The 21,791-nt window shown below is 54.0% G+C and overlaps 1 protein-coding gene across 11 annotated transcripts in view; it reads right to left on the bottom strand.

Annotated features, from left to right (window-relative positions):
- Window positions 1-21,791, bottom strand: part of ASAP2 (ArfGAP with SH3 domain, ankyrin repeat and PH domain 2) — a 154,141-nt gene that overhangs the window by 3,423 nt on the left and 128,927 nt on the right. For 5 of the 11 annotated variants that reach the window (XM_081483458.1, XM_081483463.1, XM_081483464.1 and 2 more), the window contains 11 exons: window positions 18,526-18,715; window positions 17,730-17,815; window positions 15,471-15,586; window positions 14,371-14,438; window positions 12,588-12,701; window positions 10,133-10,385; window positions 7,709-7,843; window positions 6,034-6,202; window positions 1,645-1,694; window positions 1,088-1,179; window positions 609-731 (listed from right to left, as the gene is read on the bottom strand). In XM_081483458.1, coding sequence (XP_081339584.1) covers window positions 609-731; window positions 1,088-1,179; window positions 1,645-1,694; window positions 6,034-6,202; window positions 7,709-7,843; window positions 10,133-10,385; window positions 12,588-12,701; window positions 14,371-14,438; window positions 15,471-15,586; window positions 17,730-17,815; window positions 18,526-18,715 — 1,396 coding nt within the window. The remainder of the gene's footprint in view (window positions 1-608; window positions 732-1,087; window positions 1,180-1,644; window positions 1,695-6,033; window positions 6,203-7,708; window positions 7,844-10,132; window positions 10,386-12,587; window positions 12,702-14,370; window positions 14,439-15,470; window positions 15,587-17,729; window positions 17,816-18,525; window positions 18,716-21,791) is intronic. The other 6 variants (XM_081483459.1, XM_081483468.1, XR_014051586.1 and 3 more) reach the window with 5 other exon arrangements.

The following is a 21,791-nucleotide window of genomic DNA, read 5'->3' as shown; positions in this document are numbered from 1 at the left end:
GTTCCCTGACCAGGGATTGAACTGGGGCCACGGCAGTGAAAAACACCAAGTTCTACCCACTAGGCTGCCAGGGAACACCATGCCATATATTTCTATTAAAAAAAGGCCGAGAGGCTGGCTGTGACTTCAGGTTTCCACTGTCCACTCACTGGGCTTCTCTGGTGGCTCAGCAGAAAAAGAACCCGCCTGCCAAAGCAGGAGATGGAAGAGACCCAGGTGTGATCCCTGGGTCGGGATGATCCCCTGGAGAAGGAAATGGCAGCCTACTCCTGTATTCTTGCCTGGAAAATCCCATGGACAGAGGAGCCTGGTGGGCTTCAGTTCATGGGGTCACAGAGAGTAAGACACAACTTAAAACTAACTAAGCACACATCCATGGCTGGTCAAAATCTAAAGTTTAAAAAGCGCGGATCTGTTGTTGCACTGTGGAGGAGGCAGCAGCCCAAGACTTCCAAGGCCACGTCCTCCTTGCAGACCCTCAGGTATGCTCTGGAAACTACAGCCCATGTGGCCCGCCCACCTGAGGGGGGAAAACAGAAAGGACAGCTGAGGCTGCTCAGGGCAGGGCAGCCTCACCTGGGGAAAGACACCCCCAGGCCCAGACTCACCCACCACTCCTGATCCTCCTCGCCGTCCACGATGATCACGTCCCCCTCGGAGAACGTCAGCTCATCGGGGTTGTCGGCCACACAGTTGTACAGGGCTTTGACCCGCTTGGGCTTCAGCTTGGTCTGCGTCAAGAAGGAGGAGGCTCAGAGCTCAGTGTGTGGAGAGACACACCTGCTCAGGGGAGAACTGGGCGGCCTTGCTTCCAACGGGTCCCCAGGGCCTGCAAGCCTGCACACCCACCCGGGGCAACTTGGGGAGGCTCAGTGCAGCTTGCGGCAGGGGGACTTCCTGGAGGAGGTCAGCCTAGGGAAGAGAGTGGCAGCCCGGTGCCTGGTGTGCAGACAGGGGTTGGTCCTAGAGCCAGCCCCTCAGCTATGAGCTCTGGGCCGTGTCCGGCTTAGATCTGAGCCCTTGGAGGATAACCCGCATACTCCTGGCCAGAGCAGAGAGGCAGAAAAGAAGGGGCTCGTCCACTCACCGTCTGGGACTTCCTGGGCATGGGCGCTGGGGGCTGCAGGACCATGGCGTTGGACAGAGGACCCAGAGCTTCTGTTCCAGAGAGGTCCACTGCTTTAGGGCCAAAATGAATCAACTTCACAATATGCCCCCTCAGCCATCACCATGAGACAGAAACAACGTAAAAGCCGTTGTGTCAGATTCACAAGGCAGGTTTCCTGAAGTTTTTCTAATCATTGACAGAAAGTCCCCTGAAGGCCAAAGAACCTTGTGACTTCCCTGCGGCCTCTGTAGAGTGTGCCGGCCTGCAGCTGTCACCGTGGGGCAGACTCTATAATCTCCTCCACTGACCACCCTCCCACCAGCCCCTGTCGGGGCCCCCCACCCACACCCAGTGGCAGAAGGGGAGTGGAATGCAGGGTACGGTACCGGGCAGTCCTGGGAACAGGGGCATCAGGGGCTCTGCGGGGGGCAGGGTGGCCGCCCTGCCCTGGACAGCCTGGCCAGGAGACAGAGCTGACCGCGACGGGACACATCCCCCACGCTGCCCTCACAGACCAGTTCACATGAAATAATTACCAGGTCCTCTCGGCTGGCCTTTGTTAATCAGTGGGCTTGACTTGTCAGGCCTACAAAGAAGGGGAAATAGTGTCACTGGTACACGCGTGCGTGCTAAGTTGCTCAGTCGTGTCTGACTCTGTGCGACCCCACGAACTGTAGCCCACCAGACTCCTCTGTCCGTGGGATTCTGCAGGCCAGAATACTGGAGTGGGTTGCCATGCCCTTCTCCAGGGGAACTTCCTGACTCAGGGATCAAACCCACGTCTCTTAACATCTCTTGCACTGGCAGGTGGGTTCTTTACCATGAGCACCCCCTGGGAAGCCCAGAGTCACTGGTACAGGAGGCCCAAAAGGCACGTGACCGCCCTACCTCACTCCCTGTTCTACCGGACCTGTGTTCAAACTGAAAACGGGCAAGCTAATTTTATCAACTGCCATCCAAGTAATTCTTTCTTTTGGAAAAAGAATGAGAGGCCTAGAGGACAGCGCCAGACCCCAGGGGTTCCTGATTCCAAAACTAGGCTCCTCCCGGGACTCTCCTGTCCTGTGTGAGCCTGCAGCCAGCACCCCGGGTCTGGGCAGGAAGCTGGGCACTAAGAACCAGCTCTGCCTCCCATGTTCCCGTCCCACACGGCTCAGGTCTCCTCCTGTGCCAGGTGGGGCTGGATCAATCCGCGGGCCCTGGGGGCTCTACCAGGACTGTCTGGGCCCCGCTGGCCCGTGTCGTCCTCTGTACCATGACCCCTGCTGCCTGTAACACCCTGAGACTGACCATGGCTCAGCTCCCCTCAGGACCGAGGGGCTAAGTGAAAGCTTATCTTTATTTCTACGTTCAACCCCCAGAAAACATACTCCGTTCAGGCAATAGACTAAAAGTCTGTCCTCTAAGGAACCTGCGGTGTCCAATACCAGGGCCACCCAGGGAAACTGCTCTATGGCAAGACCCATGCCAGCAGCTCTATCCATCAAGGTGCAGTCTGCCAGCTTCTAACGCTGCATCTGAAGGGGCAACTTAGCGACAGGGAAGACCACACTTAGGGGAAAGGCGATGACATAACAGAAGTCAAAACGAAAAGAATCGTGGAAGAGATGAGAGAAAATGATTCCGTGAAACCAATAGGATCCTATCAACGTGAACATTATATGATGGCAAAAAGCTAAGAAAATCTCCCAGAAAGCCGATTGTAAAAAGCAAGCAAGCAGGAAAACAAGGCCGGAATGGAAAACCAGAAAGGGGCTGGAAGCTGGTCCCTCCGCAGTGCAGCTGCTCTTCCAGCCCCTGCCTCTAGGTGGGGCCACGGGACTGGCCTGAGCAAGAGCATCACTCAGGCCCCAGAGGTTCGCTAGCCCTCCCAATTTCTCCTCCTGCATGCAGAATCAACCCTCAGTCAGTTCAGTCGCTCAGCCATGTCTGACTCTTTGCAACCCCGTGGACTGCAGCACGCCAGGCTTCCCTGTCCATCACCAACTCCCAGAGTTTACTCAAACTCATGTCCATCATGTCGGTGATGCCATCCAACCATCTCATCCTGTGTTGTCCCCTTCTCTTCCTGCCTTCAATCTTTCCCAGCATCAGGGTCTTTTCAAATGAGTTGGTTCTTCACATCAGGTGGCCAAAGTATTGGAACTTCAGCTTCAGCATCAGTCCTACCAATGAATATTCAGGACTGATTTCCTTTAGGATGGACTGTTTTTTTCTCCTTGCAGTCCAAGGGACTCTCAAGAGTCTTCTCCTACACCACAGTTCAAAAGCATCAATTCTTCGGTGCTCAGCTTTCTTTATAGTCCAACTCTCACATCCATACATGACTACTGGAAAAACCATAGCCTTGACTAGACGAACCTTTGTTGGCACGGTAGTGTCTCTGCTTTTTAATATGCTGTCTAGGTTGGTCATAACTCTCCAAGGAGTAGGCGTCTTTTAATTTCATGGCTGCAGTCTGCAGTGATTTTGGAGCCCCAAAAAATAAAGTCTCTCACTGTTTCCATTGCTTCCCCATCTATTTGCCATGAAGTGATGGGACCAGATACCATGATCTTAGTTTTCTGAATGTCGAGTTTTAAGCCAAGTTTTTCACTCTCCCCTTTCACTTTCATCAAGAGGCTCTTTAGTTGTTCTTCACTTTCTGCCATAGGGTGGTGTCACCTGGGTATCTGAGGTTATTGATATTTCTCCCGGCAATCTTGAATTAACCCTCGGCCCAGGGGATAAAGATGGTGGAGTCAGAAGTAGAAGGAGTCTGGGTCTCTGACTCACTCCTTGGGTTTGCTGTACAAGCAAGAATGGGGACACTCAACCTCATAGCAGCAAGAAATGAATTCCTTATGTTAAACCATTGAGATGGTCCAGGGGTAGGGTGTTAGAGCGGTCAGCTTACTCTAATAAAGAGAAAAGGTGATACACATAGAGGAAAGGCCAAGGGGATCTGATAATCGAATAGTAAGAATTAGACTACAAGTTAGAACAGAAAAATACAGATGCTAAGTCATTAAAAAAAAAAATCAATGAGGATTTCTCAGATGCAGGATGTAGTTTCTATGTTGAGAGGCTCCATCATCTACTTGGGAGCAGGGATGAAAACAGACCACGTCACCCTGGGGAGTCAGAGCCCGAGGTGTCCATGGACGGGGGCCTGACGGGGTGTGCCTGAGGGACACAGGAAGGCATCCACCTGGCTGGGGGCAGGGGCTGGCCTGTCAGGGGAGCTGGAGATCCAGGAGGGTCCCAGATTCCAGCAGGGAGAGGAGTCTTCTGCACAGAGAAGGCAGAGATGGGAGATGCGTTTCATAAGGGTACCAATCAGTTAAGTCAACACAGGAGCTGGGACTTTTTTACCATTCGCAAAGGGAGTAACAAGTGCAGAAGGGAGAAAAAAAGCTATAACAGAACGAACCTCGTGGAGCGTTAAACCACCCCCCCAAATTCCTCACCGAGAATGGGCTGCATGGCCACTGCAATGCCCCACCCTCCCCCGGCCGAATCCAGGCTCTGCCTGTGCCGAGCGGTAGCAGAAGGCAGATGTGATGTCCTGCTGGTTTCCAGCACGTGCTCTTGGGCCCAGTCACCCTGATGTGAGACGGGCCAGGACATGTTAAATATTCTAGCCGAGAGCCCCAGCTGGAGTCCCAGCTGACAGCCAGCACCAACCACGTGTGTGGACTGGGGAGGCCTCCTCTGATGAATCGCTCTGTGTTGAACAACCCCCAGCCCTCGAGTCATATCGGCTAAAGGCCCAGATATTGTCAAGCGAACACAAGCCACTGCCCCTGTGCTGACCCAAACTCATGAGCATAATAAGACAGTTGTGTCTTATGTCAATACATTTTGGTGTAGTTTGTTACTTAGAAATTGGAGACAGTGTGAACTCACGGATTTCCATCCATATAGACAATAAACAGAAATAGAGATAAATATGTTTATACATGTATACAAGCATGCATGTATATGTATAAATATACACGTATGTATCTCTAGTTCTGATCACTCAGAGGGCCTGCCTGGCAGCACTGACACTCCAATGGCAATGAAGACACCGAGCACCCAGATCTTGGCATCTAAGGATCATTCCACTAAAAGGAACCATTTCTCCACCACAAAGATCCAGAGCGAAAGCCATGAACTGGATTCCATGAGCTTTACTACAATAAATGTGGTGAAGGACATTTATTTAGACAAAAGGCAAAACCTGGAGTCTGATTTTGGAAGGAAGTATCCAAATTAAGAGCTTCCCAGGTGGCCAGTGGTAAAGAAGCTGCCTGCCAATGCAGGAGACATGGGCTTGATCCTTGGGTCAGGAAAACCCACTGGAGAAGGGAATGGCCACCCACTCCAGTATTCTTGCCTGGAGAATCCCATGGACAGAGAAGCCCAGCGGGCTACAGTCCGTGGGGTCGCAAAGAGTCGGACACAACTTAGCGACTAAACAATAACAACCACATTAATTTTCTGATTTGGCTGCTGTATTATGTTTATGTAGGAGAATGTCCTAGTTTGTTGGAAATACATGCCCTGCACTGCAAAGAGTCCACATATTCAAGATAATCCTATAAGTGAATAACAAGTAAGACCTAGAGGCCCTGTGTCTTGAGGACTTTAACTCCCCCAGTCCTAGTGTCTATATTCGACAGAAATCTAAATTCATCATGTGGATATAAGACACGCATCGGTATGAAATGTTTGCGGTTTAAATATTCTTGGTAAATTATTTTGAAGACCCCTGAAACATAATGAATTAGTCATGCAACACTTGACCTCAGGGGTCACAGCAGGATTTGAAATGTGGACGATTTCAAACGTTCAGAGAAACCCCAGCAGGTGAAGTTGTGGGGCGGATGCAATGGGAAGACCCCTGAAGGCAGGAAGCATGGATGGTGACCTGGCTGGCCCAAGGGGGACGCAGACGTTACCCGGGAGCAGGCCTCTTCTGGGGGAGGCGGCTGGGTGGCTGGGGCGGCAAGGGTGGCGGGGCTTTGCTGGGCGGGAGCCCGGGCTGGGCTGGCTTGCTCTGCTGGCTCAAGGCTTCGATCACACTGGGCGTTTTGGCCACCGGAGGGGGCGGCGTGGGAGCCAGGGGGTCTGCGGAGAGAAAAAGGAAAGAGAGAGACACACACAGAGGGTCAGCCTCCAGGCGTCATATTCCCAGGCTCCCCACCCGAGGCTCCTCCAACAAGGGCTTCCTTTTCTCCTTCCACTATTTCACGGGGAAAACACCCACTTCCACCGAAGACTTTCAGACAGCAGTATCGGCGGAGAGTCCTTCCAGGCCTCAAGGGAGGATTAAAATGATTCCATGGGCCTGGGGTGTTTTCTCAGCTAGAACCCCCCCAGGGGAAGCCAACTGGGTCTTCTATCCTCCAGGGAACCTGGGGAAGCAGCCGTAGGAGGCCTGGCCCGGGTCCTGCCCTGGGGCCCACCCATATCACCCGGTGGCCAACCGGTCAGTCTGGGGAAAGGCTGTGAAGAGCCAACTCCGTGAAGGCTTCCCGTCTGTAAGGGGACAGGGCAGCAAGTTACATTCTCTACGTTTAACAGAGAATGAGGGAGCCGAGGCTTTCAGGGAGGGCACGGGGCTGGTAAGACAAGGGGCCGGACCTTGAGCCTCCTTCCCATTTGCTGACAAACATCAGCGCCCCTCAACGGCCAGCACCTGTGTCCTGCGGTCCGAGCAGAGGCAGCGACCTGCCCCGGGCCTGTACGTGGACACCTCAGGAGCCTCGGCCCTGGATGGCGGAGGCAGGGGGCGCTGGCTGAGCAGGGAGGGGTCCAGTTCAGGCTTTCTTTCCTTTATTCATAAGCTTTAAAAGCAAAGTCAAAAGGCAGACTCTCGCATGCCTATCTACAGCCCCAGGGACACGGGACCATGAGGCAGAAGAGTGGGCTTCAGAGACCTGCTGGGCGCCTCTCACCACTGACCCCCTCGCCGCCGCCCCCGGACCTGGGTGCCCCTACCCCACCCCAGCCTCTGGAAGCCCATCCCCGAGGCAGCTGCCTGCTTGGCCTCCAGCACCCGGACGGAGGGCACTGACTGCAGCCAGGGTGGCTTCTCCCACCTTAACTCCAGCTATGGAAACCCAGGGAAATCCTCGGTGCTCTCGGAGCGGACCCACACTCTGAGAGCCAGGAGCCCCTCCTCCTGCAGCATCCAGGCCTCGCCTCCTGGTCCAGCCGCCACCCCCCAACCCTGCTTTGCACCCCCCCGCTCCTCCCCCCAGTGCACACGTGACACTGAAGGGAAACACAGCAGATTCTAATCCACAGGAACACATCCCGGTACCCCGAAGCATGATACAGCCAGAGGAAGCCCCAGCACCGACGTGAGAGAGAAAGAAACGTTGCTGGAGTGCTTGGAGACGGAGGAGGGGCGGGGGTGGCCCCCGTGGGGAGTGGGACAGACAGCAGCCAGCCGCCAGGGAGGAGGGGGCCGCAGGGAGGCAGCCACGGAGGAGCCCCCAGCAGCGCGCAGGCCGGGGCTTGCTCCCCACATGGCGGCTGAGAGGACCACCCCCCTCCTCCCCACCAGCCATCCGTGTAGTACGAAGCCCGACGGCAAGAAAGGAAAAAGGAAAAAAAAAAAAAACGTACTGGTAGATGTCACGCGGAGAGGGGGCAGCGGTGGATGGACAGCGGGCGGATCTGACGAAGATCGCTGCCGGCTTATACTGTCCACGCTTACAGAGTTTGTCTTCCACGGGGCGTTAGCAGAGGAGGCTGGCTGAGCTGCACACGCACGCACACGCACGCCCATGCACACGCAGGCATGCACACGCACGCAGGAGCACAGAACAAAAACAGAAACAGAACACGGCATTATTGATCCTCTCCCCGCACGACGGGAACTGTGACCCTTCTGTGGACAGAACAGCGGTGAGACCACAAATAGGATGCTCGTTAAAAAAAAAAAAAAATTCTTCTTTCTGGCACCTGGAAGACAGATACCAATACACACCAAACCAACAATGCTCCTGGGAAAATTCCCAGTTGGTCTGCATCTTACCGATGTCTCTAATGCAAGTACCATTTGAAGAGAGAAATGATAACCACAGTGACCCTCCCAAGCTCTGCGCTCAGGGACGGGACGTCTGCTCGTCTCTACCCGTTTATGTCCTCCTGTGGAGTCAGCACCTCGCCCAGGGGGCACCTGTCCTCAGACAGAGCACGTGAGAGGAGGGCCAAGTCACACACAGCTGGTGAAGGGCAGATGTATTTCTGGCTGGATGCTGTCACGGCCCTGGTGACACCCTTCCTCTGCCCGCTCCTCCTCACAGAGCGGCGTCTGCCCAGGGCACAGATGTGACCGTGTCTGAGGCTGTGTGTGGCCCACACGGCCGGCTGGGCCTAGAGATGAAAACAGGCCACAGCCACACAGGGCAGACCTGGGGTAGGGGGAGTCTTCCCATGTCTGCTGACGGGGACAGCACTGGCCTTCTTCCATTTGTTGGGTGGTTACTCCACGTGGATCAAGGGTAGAACAGACAGAAAACAAAGATAGGCTTTAGGGGGCTGGAGGGGGTGAAGGGCAATCTCCATCATCAAAGGAAGAAACGGGGAACCCTCCAAACTCTTCTCATCCTAAGACTTGAAGGAAGCCAAGAACCACAGGTGAACAGCTTTCTACTGCTGTTCTGTGACCCAACGGAGCAAAAGAAAATCTCTCCACCCGCGACACATACAGTCAGGAAAAGCCGCTCACGAGGTGGGGACGACCTAACCATTTAGCTCCAGCCTCACAAGACAACACACACACCTGGGACTTGGGAGGAGGGAGGGGGAGGCAACAAGCTGCCCCCATGAGACCCCCTGACCACAGCAGCCCTCACACACCGGGGCCCTTTCCAGCTGTGGGACATGACCTCCTTCCTTGCACAGGGGCTCCCCACAGGCCTAGGAGGAGGAACGGGCTCTGCAGGAGGGGGTGGGCTGGTTTCCAAGGACTGTCCAGGGTGGTCAGTGACCTCTGGGCCTCCCTGAGCACCGGGGCAGGGCTGTGTGGAAGGGCCTGCACCACAGCCTGGGCGGGGGGATGGGGTGGGGGGGCAACAGCCACCCCACACTGCGAGCACAGACTTCAGGCCTCCCAGCATCACCGCCACTCAGCTATGTGCCCCTCTCCAAGAGGAGCTCCTGCAAAATGCAATCTGGGGCTGCCATCAGCCTAGAGCAGCCGTGGGGCTTGGACATCACACCCCGGGCAGGCTCCTGCCCCTGCCCCCGGGAAGCCCCCTGGAACCCCAGCATAGAGCCGGCCTGGCTACCTGCTGAACCTGCCTTCAAGGAGCAAAAGGGCCAGTGGGCCTCCAGTGCTGAGTAAATTATTTAACCTTTGCGGGCGGGCGGGCGAGTGGGTGGGCCTTCAGTTTCCATTTTTACAAAAACAGAAAATAGCATCTGTGGTGTCAGACTCACTATGCTGTGAAAGAGCGACTGAGACCAGCACAGCAAAGCTTCAGCACCTGAAGTGCCAGCAGGACCTTCAGCGACTATTCTGTATTTTTACAGCTAAGCTGAGCACTGTTTCCCAAATTAGCATCTTTCTATCCTTCACTTCATGGGGAATCACAGAGAGAAGAAATAATCAGATGCCACAAGCTGGCCATGTACAGGCAGGAGAGAGATAGAAAGGGAAAGAATGGAGGCAAAGGGAGGGGTGGACAGCAAAGAAAAAAGCACCAGGAAGCAGGTCTGCAGGAAACACCCAGGGACAGCGGCAGGGCTCACCCGGCCATCCCAGGCCTGCCCAGTGCAGTCCCCGTGTTCCCTGAGTCACACAAGCCACCTCCCTGCCCGGAACAAGAACGAAGCCAAGACACACTCCCACCATCCTAAGGATGATGGAGCTCATTTTGGAAGCAAAGAATGTTAAGTACAAAACAAAAGACCCAAAAGAAAAATGCCTCCTGATGCTGGCCCACAGGTGAGCTAGCTGGGGACAAAGCAAGTAAAGTCCCCAAAGCGTGACCCCAACCACAGAGCTCCTGCACCCAGGGCGACCAACAGCTCAGTACGCACCTTTGGCGACGTTCCGTGGGGGGAGTGGGGGGGCACTGGCCGAGCCGGGGGCCGCAGGTTGGGTGGGTGGCGGGCTGCCACTCAGGATGGCACCGTATGTCTCGTTCTGCAGGAGGCTGGGCACGAAGCCCCTCTGCTTGTCCTTGGCCAGGCTGCCAGCGTCTCTCACCAGAGCTGCGGCGCTGGATGGCAGCTGGCTGGGGCCCAACTGGTAGAAGCTGACAGGCCGGTCTTCTCGCCGACTGGGGCTGGGCTGTGGGGGTGGTGGGCAGAGGTGTGTGAGACGCAAATGCGCTGATCTCCGAGTCACGGCTATGGATGTGCTGGTGACCAGCCCAGGCAGGCCACTCAACCACCTGGGCACAGAGCATTTCTGCCGTTACAGGACAGTGGCAAGACCTAAATCTCACTCTTAGCGTGTCTCTTAATGGACACACCCACCAAAAGAGCCGTGCTTTACAAGAACCTGCAATTCTTCATTCTGGGAAGAACTTAGAATATAAGCTGCTTCATCTGTACCAGCCGGAATTGGCTCAGTTTAGCTCTGTTTTCACTGCACGTCCCCTCCACGAGCATCCTTCTCAGACAGCACCCACAGCTATGACTGACCCCCAACAGCCACACAGCTAATTCAGGGGAGATCAATGTCTTCCTCCCATAGGACTAGGACTCTAAAGAGTCCTTAGTTCAGGGTCAGCAAATTATGACTTGTGGGACCACCACCTGTTTTAACAAGTAAAACGTTAGCAGAAAGCAGCCATGCCCGCGTTTTACACACTGCCCATGGCTGCTCTCCAACCACCCTGGAGGAGAGGAGCTGGAACACAGGCTCGTATTTTAGGCCCACAAGCTTAAAACATCTGTCATCCGGCCCTTTACGGGTTTGCTGACCCTCGGTCCACCTGAAGGTCATGTGCATGGAACCAGGGACTTGGGTAAATTCAATCAAACTCCTATCCCAAATGTCAGCTTTGTTATAACAGCTGTGATCCTGAGCAAACTAGCCTTGCTGATCCTATTTTTCATCTGTTAAATGGGTACAAATTTAACTACCGGCACAGAGCCCAGAATTTAGCAGGCATGAGTATCGGCTGTCACACCTGCCTGCCCTCACATGACCACCTGCCTGGTCAAGGCTCTGGCCAACCAACGGCTCACACTGAGCTCTAGTGCACAGAGCTCAATGGCCAGTGGTTCTTCCTACAGAGTTTAAATTCCGACAGGGAACATGGCCATGTGAACCATGCCTGCCGCTCTCTGCTGAGGGTGGGGTGGAGTGGGGGGTGTGAGCGTTAGCACTGCTACTGGGCTCTCACTGGGACCACAGGACCCACCCAGTCACTGCCCACACGACCCTGGGAATCTGACAACGTGATGTGTGCCTGACCAAGAGGCACTCATGCTGGGGCAGATGTTTCAGAGCTTCTCTTTCTTAAAAAAAATATTTATTTGATTGTTATTTATTTGTTTTTTGGCTGACCCATACATACAAGATCTTAGTTCCCCAAGGAGGGATCATACCCGTGCCCCCCTCACTGGGAGCATGGAGTCTTAACCACTGGGCAACCAGGGAAGTCCCAAACCTTCACCTTTCTTAAAGGAAAATTTAAGGATAAAATAACCAGCTCCTCTCACTTTGATATTGTTTTACCGTGAACTCAGAAATCCCTTATTCTAAGAAACAGAATAGTCCAACAGCTTTCAGAAATGCCATATATTTCTGAAATATACACGAGGACATTAAAGTCCAGCAGTAAGAGTTAGAACATTACATCATGGCACTCCCACTAATTCCACAGCTTCTAGGCATACAGGTTTTGGAGTAGTCGTCTTGGGTCTGTCTCTGAGCTCTGAGACAGGTGTGAAGGTGGTTACCTTCCAGGGGTGCCCCCAAGTGTATAAGCCAGAGCATCCTGAGGAGCGGCTGGACGAGGAGGCAAGAGCCCCCGGGCAGTTTCCAAGTGCTGGCTTCACTGTGGCCAAGCCAGCCTCTCAGTCTTGAGGCTTGAATGACCCATCTGATACAGGAAAGAGTTGGACCAAATGAGCTCTAAGGGTCACTGACTTCAGTGAAGGTTTTAAAGATCAACTTGGAGAACACAAAAACCACTTCTGGGGGAAACATGGCTTTTCATCACATCATTCTCAGTGAGAGAGCATCCTCTAACATCCACCAGAATCAGAGGCCCTCTTGTATCTCTCCTTCGTATCAGAAGATGAGCAGCTGCCATGATAACATAACTAATGTCCCGTAAAGTCACATCTGTAGGAGCTGGGAGACAGGGGCAGTTGTGGGTTGGGTAAAACCCAAAAACTACTGAGATCAGCGGAAGCAAAAAGTAAACTCTATTTCCTTTCCTACAACACCTTTCTGCCCTAAACACAGGCCAGGACCCACACTGCTCTGAAGGATGCCCATCATAAAACTCTTCACGTTTTACAAGCTAGTACAGACCTGCAACTTCTCGTCCATGTCGTCATCGCTTTCATCCAGGTCTTCGTGGAGCAGTCGCCATTCATATTCCACGTGAACGTGAGAATTAAACCTTCCAGACAAGGCCTGGTTCAGCTGAGAACGACAACGGGCCGTCAGTGACACTGCTCACACACACGGCCTTGTAAAGCAGATGTGGATTGAGAGGCAGCGGGCAGCAGGCCTGAGCCCCAGAGAAGCTGTGCCCCGGCATGAGGCTGGCTTATTTAATTTGCTGCGTCTCAGGCCAATCGCCCCTCCCGAATCCACACATACCCTAGAAGCTCAAACCCAACAACTCTCATTTAGTGCTTCGTAAGCTGCAAAGTCACAGCATGCAGCCAAGGCGTGTTTGAGATCTAAAAGCCAATGGCCAGCCCTTGGGTACCCACAACCACACTGCTGCTGCTGCAGCTAAGTCGCTTCAGTTGTGTCCGACTCTGTGCGACCCCATAGATGGCAGCCCACCAGGCTCCTCTGTCCCTGGGATTCTCCAGGCAAGAACACTGGAGTGGGTTGCCATTTCCTTCTCCAATGCATGAAAGTGAAAAGTGAAAGTGAAGTCACTCGGTCGTGTCTGACTCTTCGCAACCCCATGGACTGCAGCCTACCAGGCTCCTCCGTCCATGGGATTTTCCAGGCAAGAGTACTGGAGTGGGTTGCCACTGCCTTCTCCACCCACAACCACACAGGGAGCACTTAATCTAAGAAGGAACAAGCCCGCTAACTGTAGACCCCGCTTTTCCTGACAGGGCAAGAGAATTAAGCCCTGTGGAAAATGACGTGAATGACTGCTTTCCCAGCTTTCTCTGGGAAGGTGGACAGCTGGTTTCATTCTAGATGCACAGGTGAGAAGTTATTGCATCAGATAAATGGGTGTCTTAGCACATCAGGGTCTAAATTTTCTACAAAGCCAGACAGTAGCCATGTGATCGCAGGCAAGTTATTTAACCCTCTGAAGCTGTCCTCTCATCTGTAAAATGGAATAAGAGTAGGTACCTACTAATCAGTGTCCTAAGGGATAACAGTAGGTGCCCACTAATCAGTGTCCTAAGGGGAAACAGTAGGTGCCTACTTAATCAGTATCCTAAGGGGTAACAGTAGGCGCCTACTAACCAGTGTTCTAAAGGGTAACAGTAGGCGCCTACTAACCAGTGTCCTAAGGGATAACAACAGTAGGTGCCCACTAATCAGAGTCCTAAGGGGTAACAGTAGGCGCCTACTAATTAGTGTCCTAAGGGATAACAGTAGGCACCCACTAATCAGTGTCCTAAGGGTTATCAAGATTAAATGAGTTAATGGACACAAAGAGCTCAGGATAATAATAATAATGTTCCTCATTTTCTATAGCAGCAACTATAATGTTAATGGCTCTGTTTACTGAGCACTTACTACATGTCCAGGGCTTCACAGAGTTTAAGTCCATGAGGACCTTGCAGACTGGCGTAGCCGACTGCACTTTACAAACAAGGCAACAGTGGGGAAAGCTGGTGCAACCTTCCCAAGCCACAGCAGTGGAGCTCCCTGCAAACCTGGGGGGCCTTGGCTCCACTCACCCCCAAAGCCAGAGACGCCAACATGTCCAACCAGAAAATACTGACTCATGTTCCAAAGGTGTCACAGCTAGGCAGGTGGTCCCCTCCTCTCTAAAGGTGCCCTGGGACACTTGCTATGAGCTGTCCCCTCTAGGACACTGGGATCTGCTCAGGACCCTCCTGCGGACCCTCCCCAAGGGGCACCCCCCACCCCAGCAGGGAAGACTCACCAGCTCCTCGCAGCGCTCGTGCCTGAGTCGCTTGGCGATGTCCAGTGGTGTCTCTCCTGACTCGTTAGCTAAGGGACAGTGGGATGAAAGGACGTGTTGTGGCTAAATCAAGCAAAGGTCTGATACCCGGAGGCTATTAAACAGAGACCCAGTGAAGCAGCCCAAATGAAACTGGACCTGACTAATGAATTCCGGCGACTTAGCCCCCGTCAGGGCCGAACTGTTCTGAAATTATACAGAACTAAGCAGTGTGCAGTCAGTAAGGTTTTAAAAGACAAGGTATGAACTAATCATGAAAGTAAAAGCACTAAAGTTAAGCCAACTAACGTAAAAATAAAAATCCAAGGCGTAATTCACTGAGTAAAGCGGTTTATGGTAATTCTCTAACCAAAAGCACTGCTAATCTAGTTCCAGGCACCTGGCCGAAAGACTTTACACCTCCTTTTATTAATAAGTAGTCTGTCAATTTGGAATTGTGTATTTTCTTCTAAACAAGCCTCAGTCAATGAGGTTGGATGATTAATTAAAAAATAAAAAACTCGGCTCTCAAGCAGGCATGAGCCTTTTTTCCAGTCTTGGCTCTCTGTTTGATAATTCTTCAAAGCTCCTCCCCAGGACACATCACAGCCAGATGTCCTGGGGGTTAGGCTGTGCCTGGCCAGCTGCAGGTCAGGGCCCCGGGAGGAGGAAGTGATGGAAGCCAAGTAGACATAGTCCCTCACGGAGGAGGTTCCATGCCAGTGAACAGAGGAGTAGTGGGCAGTGACTCCCAGCAGTAAACGTGCCCACCCAGGGCCAGTGAGGGACCAAGTCTGATCTCAGGTGGAGTCAGGAAGAGAAGGGCAAGATGCCTGAACCTTGTCCAGGATCACCTGGCCACCAGTTAAGAGCTGCAGGCCATCCTCTGCCTCTCAGAGCCCAGAAAACGCCTGCAACACGGGGGCAAGTCCACGAGACAGCGGAGGAAAACTGCTGAGAAGTATTGGACCACAGCAGCCTGGCAGAGCGGGCCCTGTCTTGCTGGGTGGTGCCAGCTTCCCAGCTCTGCCCGGAGTCCAGTGGCCGGAGGGGTCAGGGAAGAAGGCGGGGCTGAGGCTCACCGATGCCGATGGAGGCCTTGCCTCGCAGCAGCAGCTTCAGGCACTCAGCGCTGTCGGTCAGGCAGCAGTAGTGCAGGGCTGTGCTGCCCTTCCCCGTCTGTTTGTCCAGGTTCCCGCTGGTGAGGACGGATGCACAGAGAGAGAGCACAGGGACGTCTCAGGCCAGAGGGCTGGGGTGCTGGGCAGGGGACTGGCGTCCAGGGGGGGAGAGGCAATTGGCGCCTGGGTTCGTGGCTGGCAGGGTCTCTTGTCCTCCTCGAGGGTAGGGGGCCACAGTGCCAGCCCAGCTTGTGGCAGGAGGTGGCCTGGGCTTAAGGCCATTGGGGAATAAACGACGATGGCAGAGCCGGCCAAAAAAAGGGGGCGAGGCACCTGTGCACCCCTGAGAGGGGGCTGGGAGAAGGGCAGGTGAACCGGGGTCCCTCCTGCTGCACTGCTAAGGCCCCATCAGCGTGTCCCACCACACGGAAGGCTGGGCTGTGCTCTTTTCATCCTACTGATGACACTTGCCAGGAAGGGGAGAAGCCACTTTTTCCAAAGTTCAGAGTCACCAGGCTCCTCTGAGCCGGCTCACCCTGGACCAGCCTGGAAACAGGCTCTGGGGGAACGAGGGGCCCACATGGGTTCTGCCAGCACAGAACAGACCAGGCAATCCCAGGATGAGCCACTCAGCCCACCAGTGGGGCGGCCATCGTCACGCTGTGAGCGGACAGCAGGGCTCCACCCTGGACAGACACGTGGGGACGCGGAGGGACCACTGGGAGATGACGCCTCAGGATCCCAACAGGAGGAAACCAGCCACGTTCACTGTTCCTTTTTTCCAAGCAGCTATGTTTTCAGTAAAAAAGAGCCTGATCTCTGATCTCTCCACTCTCCGCTCCCGAGAAGAGGGACCAGGATTGCCCTTCTCCTGCCCCCCAAGAGTCTGCTCTGAGGGGGTCAGCACCGCACAGCTGCTCCGAGCCCCTCCACGCTGCTGGTGCTAGGTGGGCAGCTCCCCACAGGCGTCCAGTGAGCTCCCAGCTCCTGGGGAAGGAGCTGACTGCCCCCAAGCTCCTCCAGCCCCGGCCATCTCTTCCCCCTTCCCTCCAGGAACGGCAGAAGACACAAAACGCAAAACATCTCCTTGCCCCTGCACTTGCTGAAGAATTTCTGTGGCTTCTGGCCATTCCCTGCCCCGACCCCCACCCAAAGCCACGCTCAGGGAGCCATGATGCACCTCAACCGGGCTTCACGACTGGAGTCCGGCCGTCAGGCCAGCCCTGCACCAAGCAAGGCAGGACGAACCTGATGGGAGCGCTGGGGCCAAGGAAACTGCCCGCGCACGTCCTCTCCACGGGCACACTCTAATTGGAAATAACAGCTTTTCCTACCAAGCTAAACGCCCACAACCCTGCCTCGGCCCGCAGTGGAGATGGAGCCCTGCTTCCTACTTCCTTCTCCCTTTGCTCATGGTGCCCTGCCTGACATCATGGGACCCCCACCTCACAGCACAAGCTGGAGGCTCCCCTGCTTGATATAATGGGACCACCCCCCCACCTCACAGGACAAGCCTTCAGACTGCCCTGCCTGATGTCATGGGACCCCCCACGTCACAGGACAAGTTGGGGGCTCCCCTGCCTGATGTCATCGGGACCCCCACCTCATAGGACAAGCTGGGGACTGCCCTGCCTGATGTCATGGGATCCCCACCTCACAGGACAAGCTGGGGGCTGCCCTGCCTGATGTCATAGGATCCCCACCTCACAGGACAAGCCTGGGGGCTCCCCTGCTGATGTCACGGGACCCCCACCGCACAGGACAAGCTGGGGGCTGCCCTGCCTGATGTCATGGGATCCCCACCTCACAGGACAAGCTGGGGGCTCTCCTGTCTGACCTCGTGGGGACCACCTGCCATCTCACAGGACAAGCCCGGGGGCTGCCCTGCTTGACCTCGTGGGGACTACTTCCCACTTGACAGTCAAGGGGGCTGCAGCCAGAGGCTGCTTTCCAGGGGCTTGGAATTCAGCAGACCTATTCACGGGGCCCCCTGAGCCCCAGACACTAGAAGCTGGATGCTGCGGACACCAGGAGGGGTTAAGACCACACGGGAACACCCCACACCTGGCAGCCCTTTTGCTGTCCCGTAACTCCTAGTCACACCCGGGGAAATTCCAGCACGTTGGCCATACAGCAGAAGCAGTGAGGCAACCCCTGATGCCTTCCCCAGAAACACCCAGGAGCAAAATCCAACACTGGCCCTGATTTCAGGACACCTACCTGTTCTGAACTAAAAAGTCTACAATGTGGAGAGAAGTCCGGTCCACGGACCTGACGGCAAGATGGAGGGCAGTCTCATCCGGCTCCTGAAGACCAAAGAGAAACATTCCAGAGTCCCAAGGGGAGCACTCAGTTCTGCAGCCAACGCGAGTGAAAGCGTGTATTTCTCTTCTAAAATCCTGAGTCTGTCCTTTGAAAAACCTATCTCTAAAATGTGTTACCTATTGCTAAGTTGTGTCTTGCAACCCCATGGACTGTATGTAGCCTGCCAGGTTCCTCTGTCCATGGGATTTCCCAGGCAGGAATACTGGAATGGGTTGCCATGGCCTCCTCTAGGGGATCTTTCCAACCCCAAGATCAAACCTGAGTCTCCTACGCTGGTAGGCAGATTCTTTACAGCTGAGCCACCAGGGAAGCCAATCTCCATGGCAGATTCTGCCCTTGGGAACCTGTCATTTAGAGACTGGTCCTAGTCCTCCTCTCTCTCCGGGAAAGAATGAGAAATTCAAGGGTTTCATTGCAAAGTCCTCTAGAGCTTTCTGATCGCCTCCCTGCATCATCAACATGATGAAGCTTAGGCCTCTGAGAAAAGGCTCCCTCCCCCGGGGATGGACTCTCTTCCCAGAGCTGCCACTACAGTTTGGCTGAAGAATCAACCATGAATCTCCTCTCACCCAGGACTCACTGCCTCTGCTCTCAGGTTGTTTCATGACACTGTCAGCACTTCTGATGACACTGCTTTGTCACTCCCCATCAACCCCCCCAACCGTTTCTGTTTTTACATGTCCTTTCTTACATGTCCATTGGCCAGTGGGATTTTTTCTGTAAGATCCACACCATCGGCATATGCTTGAAGTAATCCAAAAATGTCTCTTGTTTTCACAGCTTCACAAAGACTATGAAGTTTGGCCGCATTATCCGCATGTTTTTTCCGTGCATATTTCCTCTCAATGTACTTGGCAGTGATGTAGTCCTTTCTTGCGTTCCTGAAATCAAACATAACTGCCCTGTAAATGATTAAGGGCCTTAACATCCATTCATCTGTAATAAGTTAAAAATAATCCCACCCCCTCATGGTAACAAGGACTGATGCTGAAGCTTCAATACTTTGGCCGCCAGATGCAAACAGCTGACTCACCGGAAAAGATCCCGATGCTCGGAAAGACTGAGGGCAGGAGAAGCGAGTGATAGAGCATGAGATGGGTGGATGGCATCACCGACTCGATGGACGTGAATTCGAGCAAACTTTGGGAGATGGTGAAGGACAGGGAAGCCTGGCATGCTGCAGTCCATGGGGCGGCAAAGAGATGGACCCGACTTGGCGACTGAACAACAACATGGTAACAAGCGGCACGGGCAGAAAATGACAGAGCAGGAGGCAGGTGGCGTGTGGCTCTCCTGCAGCACCGGCGTCCACTCTGCCTCTAGCACTTCCAGGAGGCTGGACACCCAAGACAAGGGGTATCAAGGTCTGGGTCTAAGGGCTAAGCAGCTGGGTGGGGGGACTGGCAGACTCCAAGGGAAGACTGTTTTCCTGTATGTGGGCACCATGCCTGGCAGCCAGGTTCCCTACATACCCCATGAAATCAAAAGAGCTGTCCATCTTCGTGGTCTATTTCCTGGCTCTAACTCGGCCTTGCGGCCACAGACCCACCTCTCCAAGGAGCATAGCGTGGCAGCAACTCCATGGGAGCCAAAATCCTCCCCCGCCGTAGACTGTCAAGTGACCCTGGGCAAGTATGTGACCTCAAATCTTCTTATCTGTGAAATGCACACAGCCTGGGCGAAGCACACAGGTGACACCTTGCCACACTCCCGGCAGGTCCTTAGAGCCTCGCAAAGTTCTGATGAACTCGAAAGACGGAGCAAGAAAAACAGCGGCTCCTGGTCCAGAGGACTGGGCATCTCACTTCAAGGACCACAACAAGCAGCAACAACAACAATAAAAGTCTAGACACAGTGTTTGAGGGACAGTAAATGCCAATTACCCATGACAACCAAGTCACAAGGGTCCGTCAGCTGATGAACAGATACAGAAGACGTGGTGTCCACATAACAAGAGTACAACTCAGCCACAAAATGAGTGAAGCACTCACGTGGATGAACCCTGTAAACATCCTGAAATCCTAAACGAAAGACGCCAACACTCAAGACCACACGTGGTGTTACTCCATTCACTGAAATGCCTGGAACCGACAAATATGTAGAGATAGGGAGCAGGAGAGCAGCGGCCCCAGGCTGGGGGGAGGGGGTGATGGGGAGAGTGGGGGTACGGGGCTTTGTGCTGGGATGAAGGAAATCTTCTAAAATTGCTTGTGGTGATGGAAGAACAACTGAGAATATACTAGAAGCCAGCGAACTGTACTTTAAATGGGTGAACTGTGATGGTATGTGAGTCACATTTCAACCAAGTTGTTAAAAATTCCAAAGACAAAAACTCAGCACGGATCAAGGTGTTTCCCCACCCCCCCCACCCCGGTGACTCTGGGCCAGCGACTCAAACCTCCTCATCCTGTGCAAATGCACATAGCCCGTGAGGGGTGCACAAGCCGACGACGTCTGCTCGCAGGCCTCTGCGGGATCACAGAGAACGAGACGGCACACTGAGGCCTTCAGCCCAGGATTCCGTGTGCAATAACCAGGACAGCACGCAGTGAAGAGGCGCTGGGAGAACCCACCGGCTCTTCTTGGCTGGCGCACCGCTTGCTCCTACCCTGGGACCAGGGCTACACCCACCGCACCTGCTTCTATGACCGTCAGGGCTCAAGGCCCCCACGTCAACCCATGTGGGTCCTTGCTGCAGCCCACCAGGGTTCAGGAGCAGGTGGATCAACTCCAGGACCCCAGGGGGGGCAAACAACACTTTGCCGGTTTCACCTAATAAACCACCACCTGGGTGTCCATAGACATAGCCTCGCGTGAACTGTGCTGGGGGACTTCACACGTGTCCCCCAAAGGGGACGGTTACTGTGGGCCACAGGTTGGGTGGAGCTGTGCTGTCCATGTGACCCTCGCAACAGCGTTGTGAACGTGAGCCCATGCCCTCCAGCAGCCCGGCAGCTCCGAGGGCCACCCTGCTCCGCTGGACTGAGCTCTCCTCGCAGGGGCTCCCAGCCAGAGTGATGCTCTGGCTGCCTGGTGACCGTCCCGGCTTGACAAAACCAACAACCCATCTGATGAAACTCAACAGGTCTCTTATGACGGGCGGCAGGGCTGGACAGGTATCAAGGCTTAGAGGGCTCCAATAATCACTTTGGGACAGCATCACTATGAACCCTCAGGAAGGGGCTAGTGATAAAGTGGACCTTATACTTTTCAAATGTTTTATCCACTTGTCCAGGCTCTGGGTCCCAAACCCGCAGGGTGGCCCCTCCACCAGCATGGGTACAGGTCTGTTTGGGCCATACCAGGCGCCACGGATTCCTGGTGGAAGTTGACTCTGCCAGTGTGACCCCTCCACCCCCTCTTTTTTTGGGAAAGGTTAAGGCTTTTGGAGGAAAGCAATGAATTTAATAATAATGTGTTTGGCATGCGTTCAGAGAGGGAGGCTTCTTATATTTCCAAAGGACAGGGCGTGTGTGAGCGCCCTGAATCACAGGAGAGAAACAGTTCTAGCCTCTGTAAGCAGGAAGCTCCCTGCTTCCTGGCTATTTATATCTCTCAACACCCCCCCCCAAATCCATCTGGGGATTCACAGGCCACAAGACGGTCTCTGGCTTCCCTTTCAACAGATTCATCTGCAGATGGTGTGCTGCTTTGAGATAAAGCCAGGAGCAGTGCACTCCTTTTAATCTGGAAGTAAGATAGTAGCTTCTCTAAGTAGTCACAGAGCTAGGGCTTTACCTCTGACTCATTGATTCATTTGTTTATGTACGAATATTTCCCATCACAAGCAACATATTGTGGTAGGACATACAAACACGAGTAAGGTGAGATTTATTAGAAAAAAGTATGTGGACACCTAGGTACAATGTGAAGTGGGATGAGATGCTTTAAAACAGAGCTACACCTGCAACTGGTTTCAGCTGAGGGGGCATCCACACCGGTGCCATTTTGCTGTTA

This window comes from Giraffa tippelskirchi, chromosome 4 (assembly GCF_054371585.1).
Source record: "Giraffa tippelskirchi isolate mGirTip1 chromosome 4, T2T-mGirTip1v1.2.pri, whole genome shotgun sequence".
NCBI classification, from domain to species: Eukaryota; Metazoa; Chordata; class Mammalia; order Artiodactyla; family Giraffidae; genus Giraffa; species Giraffa tippelskirchi.
The sequence above is the reverse complement of the archived record's forward strand: the minus strand, read 5'-3'. Positions and strand labels throughout refer to the sequence as shown.